The sequence below is a fragment of the Salvelinus namaycush genome, chromosome 1 (genome assembly GCF_016432855.1).
Source record: "Salvelinus namaycush isolate Seneca chromosome 1, SaNama_1.0, whole genome shotgun sequence".
Lineage (NCBI taxonomy): Eukaryota > Metazoa > Chordata > Actinopteri > Salmoniformes > Salmonidae > Salvelinus > Salvelinus namaycush.
In genome coordinates, this window is record NC_052307.1 from 38,948,458 (window position 1) to 38,961,068 (window position 12,611).

The window sequence follows — 12,611 nt, forward strand, 5'->3', positions numbered from 1 at the left end:
GTCTTCATGGTGTTGTGGTGTTCTGTCTGTCTATCAGGGTCATCCTGGAACTCCTGGAGAGTGTGGCCCCTCTGGACCTCTAGGGATACCAGTAAGTAAAGCCTGCTCACTTTACCTTTGTAGGACCGGTTTCCCGGGCCCAGATTAAGCCTAATTCTGGACTAAAAACAACTTTCAATGGAGATTTTTTTGTTGTCCATGGAGTAGTCTTAAATTGGGTCTTTGAAACCGGCCCATAAGGTTATGGTACCATTTTAAACGTCCTGTGCCCTCCAGATTTACAAGAACAAACCCCATCACACCAATACTACTCTAAAATACCATCCTTTGTAATTTGCATTTGGCGGTCTAAGGCGCGGCATCTCAGTGCAAGAGGTGTCACTATAGTACCTGGTTCGAATCCAGGCTGCATCACATCTGGCTGTGATTGGGAGTCCCATAGGGCGGCGCACAATTGGCCCAGCGTCGTTCGGGTTTGGCCGGAGTAGGCCGTCATTGTAAATAAGAATTTGTTGACTTGCCTAGTTAAATAAAATAAAATACAGCATGGCAGAATGAACTCAGAAGCAAGACATCACTGCTGTAAACAGAAACTGAATCACAAACTGAATGAGACTTCAAGTTAGAACTTGTGTCCTATTTGGCACATCAGCTTGGCATAGAGTGAATGTAGTTTATTAAAGTGTCTTTCAAGGTCAGACTAGAACTCTAAGTCGACTACCCATTCTGGCTCCTCAAAGGTCTGTTGCCTTTCTTGTTTGGAATCCAGCTACGTAAACATAGCCAATAAAGGTCTGTAACGAGGCCCACATAGTGACACTGCTAAGTCCTTTTACTCTTCGCTCATTTGGAGACCAAAGACAGAGTTTTTCACACAAGGGGCGGTTGGGAGAAATCCCTCCTAGCACATACCTCTGTTGATGGGGAGTGAGAGTGACAGTCAGTCACTCAAACAGGCAGCTGTAAACTTTTCTTTAGTACCTCTGGCTAAAGCTAATGCAGCTCCCACCCTTTGCCTTTATAGCATGTCTACATGTCTCTAGTCCCTTTACGCCGTGCACTGACATCACACAAGTTGTGGCAAGACATGCCAGACTGTCTCAGAGCTGCTTTAGCAAACTGCACAGAAGACAGCAGGCGAGTACTTCACTCTAAAAGGTGAAAAATACTCTTCAACTTCTGACCAGGTGTTCTTTGAAAATGACATGCTTCATCTCAATAGAATCTCTTTTACAGGCATGACTAAACACATGTCCTTCAAGTGCATGATCTCAGCTCTTTGGTCATGATAAGGATGGATGGCATTCACTGGCATTCTGGAGACCCAGTCCAGCTCTCATTAGTCAGTCCTACAACTCGTCTCAGTGAGTGTTGTAACGTCATTGCCTTCCGTCATTTAATTGTGTTGTATGTTCTTCCTCCTGCAGGGCCAAGCCGGATCAAGGGGTCTCGGCGGGATCAGAGGACTCAAAGGCAGGAGGGTAAGGAATAAGGTTTCCTCTTTAAGCATCTGTACTTTCTGCTATGAATTGTTATGGTTGTTATGAACTTGCTGTGTAACACAAGGTGGCATTGATGTGGATCAGTGGTCGCCAACCTTTTCTGAGCCAAGATCACGTTCGCAGTCAAAAAGCAAGCCGAAATCTACCGCTCAGATAGTTTTTTTAACATGACTTAAAAAATGTAACATTTACCGAATAAAATAGTTCTGTAGGAATGAGGTTTAGGCAGTAGGCTTAATACATTATCACAGCATATTGGCAATATGCCTGGCCTGTCAATATTGTTAAGTTCAGAGTGTTTCTGAACTTACAATGCCAAGACCCAAGTCGTTATATATTTGAAAAAAAATGTGTGCATTTTGCTATTTGCCTCATGACTCCTGCATGCTTTGACTACGAACTTTCTTTACCCAACCGTGGGACAGACTATGTTTGTTCCCACACTCTGGGACTCTGACTCTCTATTGGTTACACATACTTTTGGCCTCCCATCCCATTCTAACCACCTCTCGCCGGCTTTGTATTCATGATGAAATTGCTGTACAATATGATCTTGTTGCCATCTGATGCACATTCAGAGGTCATAAATCAGCACTGCAGAGCTCTCCCTGTACTAAGCCGTGCCTTGATTGTATTACTGTTGATGAAATCTGGAAATGTGCATGTACACCCTGGCCCATCTACTGTTGCTAGCCCCAATTCTGACTTGTGCTCTGATATCTGCTTCACTGATTTCTGCTCCCGTAAAAGCCTGGGTTTTCTGCACCTTAACAATAGAAGCTTATTACCTAAAATTGATCAATTGAAAGTGTGGGTTCACAGCTCCAATCCAGATGTGTCGGTCATTACTGAGACGTGGCTAAGGAAGAGTGTTTTGAATACTGATGTTAACCTTTCTGGTTATAACCTTTTTCGGCAAGACAGATCTTCCAAAGGTGGGGGAGTGGCAATCTTTACCAAGGATCACCTTCAGTTCTCGGTTGTCTCCACCAAATCTGTCCCCAAACAATTTGATTTGCTGGTTTTATGTATTAAACTTTCAAATAGCTCTTTGTTGACTGTTGCTGGGTGCTATCGTCCTCCATCAGCACCGGCCTGTACCCTACCTACCCTAAGTTCTCTCTTGGCCCCTTATACCAAGTCTGAATTTGTCCTGCTAGGTGACATAAACTGCGACATGCTTAAACCACCTGACCTAGTCCTAAAGCAATGGAAATCCCAAAATCTTTCTCAGATTATTACCAATCCCACAAGGTATGACTCCAAGCACCCAGAAAAGGCTAATCTTCTTGATGTTATCCTCACAAATAATCTTGATAGGTATATGTCTGGTGTTTTCTGTAATGACCTTAGTGATCACTGTTTTACAGCCCATGTTCGTAATGGCTGCTCAGTGAAACGACCTGTCCTGATTTGTCATAGACGCTTGCTAAATAACTTTAATGAGCAAGCTTTCCTTCATGAACTGGCCTCTGTAAAATGGTATAGAATCAGCTTGATCCCCTCTGTCGAAGACGCTTGGACCTTTTTTTATATTTTCAGTGGTATTGTTAACAAACACGCCCCCATAAAGAAAATGAGAATTAAAAACAGGTTCAGCCCCTGGTTCGACCGTGATCTTTCAGAGTTACTCCACCTCAAGAATTCCATTTGGCGAAAGGCTCAGCACACGCATACTCTGGCTCTCGTTCAGGCAAATGAGAAATAAGGGCATTTAGGCTATCCGGAAGGCCAAAGTTAGTTACTTTAAGGAGCAGTTCTCTCTCTGTGGGTCTAACGCCAAAAAGTTCTGGAAAACTGTTAAAGACCTGGAGAATAAACCCTCCTCCTCACAGCTGCCCATGTCCTTTAAAGTTGATGTGGTTGTTACTAACAAGAAGCACATGGCTGAGCTCTTTAATCACCACTTCATTTAAGCCAGGATTCCTATTTGACTCAGCCATGCCTCCTTGCCTGTCCAACATTTCCTCCCACCCCTTCTAATGCGACTATCCCCGATGCTTCTCCCTCTTCTTCCCTTGCCCCGCTACAAAGTTTCTCCCTGCAGGCAGTCACTGAGTCTGAGGTGCCAAAGGAGCTCCTGAAACTTGACCCCCAAAAAACATCTGGGTCAGATGGTTTAGACCCTTTCTTCAAGGTGACTTCATCGCCAATCTTCAAACTCTTTAACCTGTCTCTCCTTTCTGGGGAGGTTCCCATTGCTTGGAAGGCAGCCACAGGTCATCCTTTATTAAAGGGGGAGATCAAGCTGATCCTAACTGTTATAGGCCTATTTCTATTTTGCCCTGTTTATCAAAAGTGTTGGAAATCAACTGACTGGCTTTCTTGATGTCTATAGTATTCTCTCTGGTATGCAATCTGGTTTCCACTCAGCTAATGGATGTGTCACTGCAACCTTAAAGATCCTCAATTATGTCACCATTGCCCTTGATTCTAAGCAATGTTGTGCTGCTATTTTTATTGACTTGGCCAAAGCTTTTGATACGGTAGACCATTCCATTCTTGTGGGCTGGCTCAGGAGTATTGTGTCTCTGAGGGGTCTTTGGCCTGGTTTGCTAACTACCTCTCTCAAAGAGTGCAGTGTATAAAGTCAAAAAATCTACTGTCTCAGCCACTGCCTGTCACCAAGGGAGTACCCTAAGGCTCAATCCCTGGCCCTATGCTTTTCTGAATTTACATCAATAACAATGCTCAGGCAGTAGGAACCTCTCCCATCCATTTATATGCAGATGATACAGTCTTATACTCAGCTGGCCACTCCCCGGAGTTTGTGTTAAAGACTCGAGCTTTGATAACAAAATAGATAAGTTGGTGTAGAACTTGTGAGGCACTGCAGAGCTTAAATTGAAATAATTAGCTTTTTTATTTTACTGGACTGATGGTATCTGCATCTAATGGTGATGGTGCTTTCAAGACACCTGGGAACTCCGAACAAAACAAGGTCAAATCATGATGTCCGTGATCTTCAGGTCGGAAAGTTGGAGTTCTAGAAAGATGCCAGAGTTTCCGACTTGGAATTCCAAGTTGGATGACTGTTCAAAACAATTTTTCCCAGTCTAATCTCGTTATTTCCGAGTTCTCATTTGTCTTGAACGCACTGAAGTCGGAGGTCGGAGGGTTCTGAGTTCCCAGTTGTTTTGAACACGGCATTAGTCTCAGCGGAGGGAGAGAGCAGCAGAGGGTCTGCCTCTCACGGTCCCTGCTCTCTCCTTCCTTTCCTCCGGTGATACTGACCAGAGAGATGGGACATCGTTTTTCACCTCATGGCGAAACTCGAGTCGCACCGAATCTGCCACATGCACAAATTCATGTTGTTCCTATGACCAGAGAAAGTGAAGTATTCTTCAATATTAAAATAGACACGACGAGCTGCTGATAATAATACAAATGCAGGCCTATCGATACACTTGGCTACTAATTAATTGCAGCTGCAGCGTGAGTGTTTTATGTTTTGGAATAGTGTTGAATAAAAACAGTGTTAAAAGTGCTGAATAAAAACTTTAACATGAACTTACTCATAAAAACAGCAGCTCTTTGCTGTATTGTTTGACAGTCTCTCTCCGTGGTCATGGTTTTAAAACTTTAAATCAAATCTTACGTAGGCTAGCATCAAACTTATCTGTGGCCGGGGTCCTGGATGCTCTATAGGCATTGTGATGTGAGCTATACAATTGACCAGCGCAGTAAGCATCCACGATTTAGCCACAGATCTCCCGGTCCGCCAGGTAGGCGGAGTTTGTCTTTTCAGACAAATTAAATTGTTCAAAATGGGTACAATTTGCTTACCTGGTGCACAGGGCTTCTAAATCAAGTGCACCTGCCGCCAACAATTGTGATCAGCCAGTTAGCAACCACTGATTTAGATGGAAATCTGAACACAACATTCATTGAACGTTATACAGTAGATATGCTAGTGTGAGAGAACCAATATAGTACAACAAAGTACAATATACTACAACATACTGCCTGGATAAAGGGTTACCTCACCATTTATTGCACTGTAGGACTGCTCAACTGTGTGACTGATCTCTCTAATATGCATAAGTGGTATAATTTGGGGATATTGTTTAATCATTTTGCATAACTTGTTTACTATTCTAAGCATTCACAGATTGAATACTTAATAACCTATAATAGCAGTTAATTCTAAAAAGGTCTATAAAAATGAACCATAGAATATCAATGCAATTAAACTCAGATGTGGCACATTAAGCGATGGAAAAGGGGCAGAGATTCTTTAGTGGTGCAACAATCTTCTGACAGTATATCAGTATTCATAAATCAGTATTCATAAAGTACCTCCAATACAGATTTACCCAAACCCTGCCAGACAGTGATATCCTTTAGATCAGCAAAGCACCACCAACAAAGATCTGCAATGACTCCAGAAGCCAGTACCACAACAGCCTGGGGAGAGAGATGATAGATTCAGTATGTGTCTGAGAAAGAACGAAGTGAAACAATCATATCTTATATAGAGCAGGGAAGTACCACAAACAAAGATCTGCCGTTACTCTGCCCGATAATACCACAGCAGCACTGGGGAGAGAGATTAGACATACCGTTTATGTCTGAGAGAAGGATAGTAAGAGCACCTCCAACAACAGATAGTACTGTTTACTCAATAGCATCATTCCAAGTCCTCCTTTGTTAATTGTGTGTTTGCTGCATATGTTGAGGTTGGACAGTGAGGCTTTGAATTAGGTTAGAGAGGAACAAGGAGGTTATACATTCAGCTCTGTCGTGGACTCTAACCCCCTCTGGTGTGAGTTATCTTCATGACTCGTCAATCCTCAAGGGATGCATTTCGTTGAATCCTATGTGTGCAATTACCAAGCACATGTTGGCCACCTTGAATCTTTGACCTCAACCGTACATCCAGTCTCTAAGACCAAGAGCCGTAGCATTCACAGAGATGAATATGATCGAGGGACACAGCAGTAACACATGGTCTGGTTGACTAGATACGATGCAGAACGAATCATGTCATTCCCTGTTAGTGGAGAGAATGGACCAGTGTAGTGAGGGAAGAATCGTCAGCGTCATGATCATCTCTGCTCCAAAAGAAACAGGGCCGGCCATTTCCCATCAATTAAATGTATTTATAAAGCCCTTTTTATATTATCAGTTGTCACATAGTGCTTATACAGAAACCAAGCCTATAATCCCAGAGAGCAAGCAATGCAGATGTAGAAGCACAGTGGCTAGGAAAAACTCCCTAGAAAGGCTGGAACCTAGGAAGAAACCTAAAGAGGAACCAGGCTCTGAGGGGAGGCTAGTCCTCTTCTGGCTGTGCTGGCTGAAGATTATAAGAGTACATAGCCATTAAGTCTAGATCGTTCTTCAAGATGTTCAAACGTTCATGGATGACCAGCAGGGTCAAATAATAATCACAGTGGTTATGGAGGGTGTAACAGGTCAGCACATCAGGAGTAAACATCAGCTTGCTTTTCATAGCCAAGCATTCAGAGGTCAAGACAGCAGGTGTGGTAAAGAGAGAGAGGAGGGGGTCGAAACAGCATGTCCGGGAAAAGGTAGCACGACCGGTGAAAAGGTTAGGATTCCAAAGCCGCAGGCAGAACCACAGAAACTGGATCAGCAGCACGAAGGTGGATTGGGGACGGGGACAGCCAGGAGTTGTCAGGCCAGGTAGTCCTGAGGCATGATCCTAGGGCTCAGGTCCTCCGGGAGAGGAAAGAGAGAGAGACAGATGGGAGAACTCAGCAAACTGTATAACTGTATTTACATTCTTGTCTGTTCCTGTGCCATGCAGTATAGTACCCTCATCAGCAGATGTACTGGACTGCTGAAACTCCCAAGATCAATGAAATGTCTTTGGGGATATCAGGGCTGTCCTAGCAGTACTATCTACTCTGAGCCCAATTCACTGTTGGATATGGCTCCCAGACCTCCTATTTCCCCTGTGGTTATCCATCTATCAACTTTTCCAAGTTTCAGAATAGTATCTAATATCCTATGTACTCATGCTAGATGCCTGAGGCACATGGATAGAATTTCTTCAATTCTTTATCAAAATGAATAGGAATTTGTGAAACCATTCAATTATATGACTACGTACTCCATACACAGTGATCCTAGTATGGAGCCGTATAGGCATTCACATCTAATTGGTAGGGTCAGATGGAAAGGTCATGACAGGATTAGTCAGCAGTCAGATGGAAAGGTCATGATAGGTCATGATTAGTCAGCAGTAAGACTCTAGTCTTGTAAAGGTCATGTGTTCTCTGTGTGACACTGTTCCGAATGTTCAGTTGAATACCATGGTCATACAATAGCTGGTCTTGGGAAAAAGAACATAGACATCAGTGTGCATTGTATAGGGAAAACCACTAGCGTTTACTGAACCAACCACAGTCACATCTCCCTCTGTCTCCAATAATAACTCTTTCTTCTCAGTAACCACGGATTTGTGTTTTTAAGCACTTTCCCCAATTAACACTGCCATTAGGATGGGAACATTTAAGTGTGAACATTTGGACGTTTGTTAAAGCCTTTCTGACTGAAGAGCCCTTCATGGAGAAGAGAATACTTCATATTTCATGAATTAATCTCTCTCTTTCTGTCTCTCTCTCTCTTTCTCATTTCTCGCTCCCCCCTCTCTCTCTCCCTCCCCCCCTCTCTCTCTCCCTCCCCCCCTCTCTCCCTCACACCCTCTCTCTCTTACAGGGTCCGAGGGGTCCTGATGGTCCAGCTGGGGAGAAGGGGTCAGTTGGCGGAAAGGTGAGGATGAAGTTCAAAGCTCATATGTCAAAGGCTACATCAAAGGCTACATAATACAGTATTTCTGCTCCATAGCTCCACTTCATCTGACCTGACTCAGTTACTGAATGCTACGACATCATCATTCCTTTACGGAACACACTAGCCACAGCCAATGGAAAACATGGATACTGCCACAGCCGCGGGAAGATGTTTTGAGTTGGGTGTGTCTTTATAAACGCATATCATGCAATTCTGTGTCATTTAGGCCTACGTGACAAAATACATTATCAGAATATTTTTTTATACTACACAAATGACTGAAATGAGTGGCTACTCTAACGCTGTCAAACAGATCAATACAAATGAACTGGTCTTGACCTGGACCGGGGCTAATGAAAAAAAGGGAGACACAGATTGTACAATATTAGAAGAAAATATACTGTATATTATAGGCTACTAAATCAACTTTCCAGTGGCACTGACTCACCCAATGATGAGGACAGCATGAATATGCGTAGCCTAGGCTTCTGACTGGTGATGGTCTCAAGATGGGCCTGAGCTACTTTCAAAATCAGTGAATTGTTGTGAGAAAAAAATGGTATCTTCGACTGACAGATTAGTCTTCTCTTTTCAGCAGTAGGCATTTGCTCTACCAAAATTGTATTTAGACATTTGTGAAAGGCCTATTGCTATTCACTGAAAGTACGAAGAGATATAGAATGCATAGAAAGAATCCACAGAACGAAAGTGCCCATTCAAGTCAGGACTGGCAGCCATTTTGAATGTACCCATGAGTTTACCAGTCAAATTGCCAGGGTGAGTCAAAACCCTTCTATGGATAATATTTGTATGGCTGCAACGCAACAAGTTGTTCGATATTTGGCGAGCATGCTGCCCAAATTCAGTCAGTGTTCAGACAGGAGTAATTATACAATATAATTTGGCAAAATTATTTCAATTTATCAGGGGGTGATGCAGTACCCTCAGCACCCCTACTTCACGTGGCTATGGACTGCAATGCGGCATTGGTTTAGGTCTTAAATTGATACTTAAATATGTCCATATAAGAGTTTTTCAATTGGCTTTGTTCACAAGTCTTTAAATAGTTTGATTATTTTCAACATCTGAAGGACACTTTTTACGCAAGGGGGGAATCTAGGACAAGAGCTCTTATGTGTAAAGTGTGTGAAGCTGTAAGTGAGATTGACACGTGTTTTCTTACAGGGTCCTGATGGTCCACCAGGAAAATTTGGCTTCCCAGGGGAGATGGTACGTACAGGCAATTTCAAGATCACTATGTTTTTAATAACAGTTTTTGCTCATACCCTCCTACTCATGGCTACGTTCAACTCGTGGGCTTTTGGGTATAGTCTTTCCTACCTTACTTTGCATGTTTACTTTGCATTTACCCCTCATTTAGTGTTCACATCATTTCCTGACTGGTAATGAATAGTGTAGGACTATGAGTGCCCATTCATATCATGTTCAACGTGTTAACACATTTTCATTAGAGGTTCCAATGGCCCAATGGCTCATTTAGTTAGAGTGTGATGCTTTAAAGTTACAAATCTAAGGTTGTGGGTTTAATTCTTGTATGGGACATTCACACATACTAAATACGTGAATTGAATGTTAACCGTGCGTCACTTTGGATAAATGTGTCTGCTAAACAACCATAATATTTCCGCTTAATGACCATATTATGTGCTTGATACTAATTTCAATCCTTATTTCTCTCCATGCTATTTTGCTCCAGGGAAATATTGGGGAGCCTGGGGAAGCTGGGCCTAAAGGATTTCCAGTAAGTGATTGGGGCTAACAGAGTGCTCTTTTAGGTTAATCATGCCTTTAGGGTGGACACAGGTTGGAGGGGCAACCATTAGCAATGGAAAAAGAGAGGCTTGTGTGTAGCATGTAGGGCATGCAGTTGTATAACTATTCTCCAGGTCGTTGCTGTAAATGTTTTCTCAGTCAACTTACCTGGTAAAATATGGGGGGAAATATATAAAGAATATGGGGGAAAATATATAAAGAATATGAAGTTGAGAGTTGCTATGGGTTTGTGGACAAACATTAGCTATGAGAAAAGAGAGGCTTGTGAGTAGCACTTAGTACATTAAACCTGTGTATGAATAGGCCTCCCGAGTGGCGCAGTAGTCTAAGGCACTGCATTGCAATGCTAGAGGCGTCACTACAGATCCGGGTTCAATCCCGGGCTGTGTCGCAGCCGGCCACGACCGGGAGACCCATGAGGCGGCGCACAATTGGCTCAGCGTCATCTTGGGTTAGGGGAGGGTTTGGCTGGCCGGGATGTCCTTGTCCCATCATGCTCTAGCGGCTCCTGTGGCGGGCCGGGTGCATGCACAGGGCACGGTTGCCATTTGGACAGTGTTTCCTCCGACACATTGGTGTGGCTGGCTTCCGGGTTAAGCGAGCAGTGTGTCAAGAAGCATTGCGGCTTGGCAGGGTAGTGTTTTGGAGGAGGCTCTCGACCTTTGTCTCTCCCGAGTCCGTACGGGAGTTGCAGCGATGGGACAAGACTAACTACCAATTGGATATCATGAAATTGGGGATAAAAAGGGTGTGTATAGTGGAAATGGTATGTCTTCCTGTGCTCTTAGTTAAATGCTATCTGCATTTATAATAACTGGGTTTATATTATTTCAGGGTCGCCAAGGACTCTCAGGACCTCCAGGTGCCAAAGGAATAGCAGGAGAGCTAGTAAGTCCTTTTATGTCTAAATATTTGTAGGGTTTATCTGCCAAATCCTTGTCAGTCCTAAGTGTCTCTGGCCCAGCCAGGGATATGGGAGATATATCCTGTGTTTAAATTCCTATAGAGCTCAACACTTAATGCCACATCAGGTTAGCGTTATATTTCACCTTCAAGCCAGAAAGCTGTCTTTGATTTCATTACTTCCCCTAACTTTGTTTACTGTATTGTCTCCATACAAATACCCTTCCTTGGGTTTCTCTCTACTGCTCCTCTACTTGAAACCAGGGGTTATTGGATCCAACCAACAACTTAGAGAGGAAGTGACTAGTGGAAATTTCCCAAAATATCTGCATCTCCATGTGTTGTAAACTTCGGTGTACATCTACAGTACGTCTTCATTCCGATACCTCAAATGGTGCAGCATCTGCTGGTTGAGTAGCCCAGGGAAGCCTAATCCTGCATTATGGAGAGAGAGAGAGATACAGTGATACTGTAAGATACGATGATTTACTCAGAGCTTTCCTGCAGAGGCAGAGAGGCAGCTTTATGTGAACATTGGGGTTTTTCCACCACATAGCCTACAAAAGCTTTGGCTCTGTGTTCTAAGTCTCTAGCAGTAGGAGCTGATCTGGATCTCAAGTCTAGATTAATTTATCTCCACCACTCCATGTTTTACCCTCAATGTCTTTTTCACATTTTTATCCTCGCTGCCTCTTTCACATTATAATCCTTGCTGCCTGTTTCACATTTCTATCCTTGCTGTGTTCCCGTACATTTGCTTATTATCCGCAATGTACTTAGTTATTCAAGTGTAGTTACTATGATATAAGGGCTGCATAGGCCTATGTATTTTTGTGGTCAATCATCACTACACTGCCTCGGTCTTATCATCCTAGGGACCAGCTGGGCCACCAGGAACAATGGGTCCCCTGGGAGAGATGGGCCTCAAGGTAAGTTTCCCCACACTCCATAAACATGCCAAACAGTAGTATTGTGGCTTCTATAGGTTATTGTAATTGCTTGTGTAGTGTGCCATTCACATAGGCATTGGTCATTGGAGCCTGAACACTATCTGTCTAATTTGATTGTCAATGGGGATTTTTATATGACAGGGTCCCCTTGGAAAGGTTGGGGAGTGGGGATTGCCAGGAGAACCAGGAGAGAAGGTAAGATAATACCCTCAACTGCTCAGAAAAATAGTTGATGTATTCAACAACACTTCAATCAAGGGTCACTCAACATCTCACTTCCAATGCCATAACTTACAGAACCAGTAATAGTCTGTATATCAATCTACTGTATGCATGTCCATAGGCCACACAATCCATGTCTTTTAGTGTAGTTTTGACCTGTGTTAAGTGTCCATGTGCTTAGTGTGTTATTGACCTGTGTGACAGGGTTCCCTTGGACCAGCAGGAAACCTCGGAGAGCAGGGCCTCATCGGACAGAGGGTGGGTACCCCAAAGTTCACTTGTACCCGTGTCAGTGATTCTTCTAGTGGTAACATTGGCCTTATTAACTTGTACTGAAACCTCCTCTCCTTCAGGGTGAGATGGGAATCGATGGGGAGGCAGGACAGAGTGGACCGGATGGACCTAAGGTAAGAGATAACACTATGGTAATAGGATCCATCACAATGACTAACTTGAGTTGAAAGTCTCGGCCAAGAGT

The 12,611-nt window shown here is 43.4% G+C and overlaps 1 protein-coding gene across 1 annotated transcript in view; it reads left to right on the forward strand.

The window, feature by feature from the left end:
* Nucleotides 1–12,611, forward strand: part of LOC120051593 (collagen alpha-1(XXVII) chain B-like) — a 203,848-nt gene that overhangs the window by 166,285 nt on the left and 24,952 nt on the right. Inside the window, exons 33-42 of the mRNA XM_038998511.1 lie at nt 38–91; nt 1,428–1,481; nt 8,190–8,243; nt 9,450–9,494; nt 9,982–10,026; nt 10,893–10,946; nt 11,837–11,890; nt 12,053–12,106; nt 12,338–12,391; nt 12,487–12,540. Of these exons, the coding sequence (XP_038854439.1) occupies nt 38–91; nt 1,428–1,481; nt 8,190–8,243; nt 9,450–9,494; nt 9,982–10,026; nt 10,893–10,946; nt 11,837–11,890; nt 12,053–12,106; nt 12,338–12,391; nt 12,487–12,540 (522 nt within the window). The remainder of the gene's footprint in view (nt 1–37; nt 92–1,427; nt 1,482–8,189; nt 8,244–9,449; nt 9,495–9,981; nt 10,027–10,892; nt 10,947–11,836; nt 11,891–12,052; nt 12,107–12,337; nt 12,392–12,486; nt 12,541–12,611) is intronic.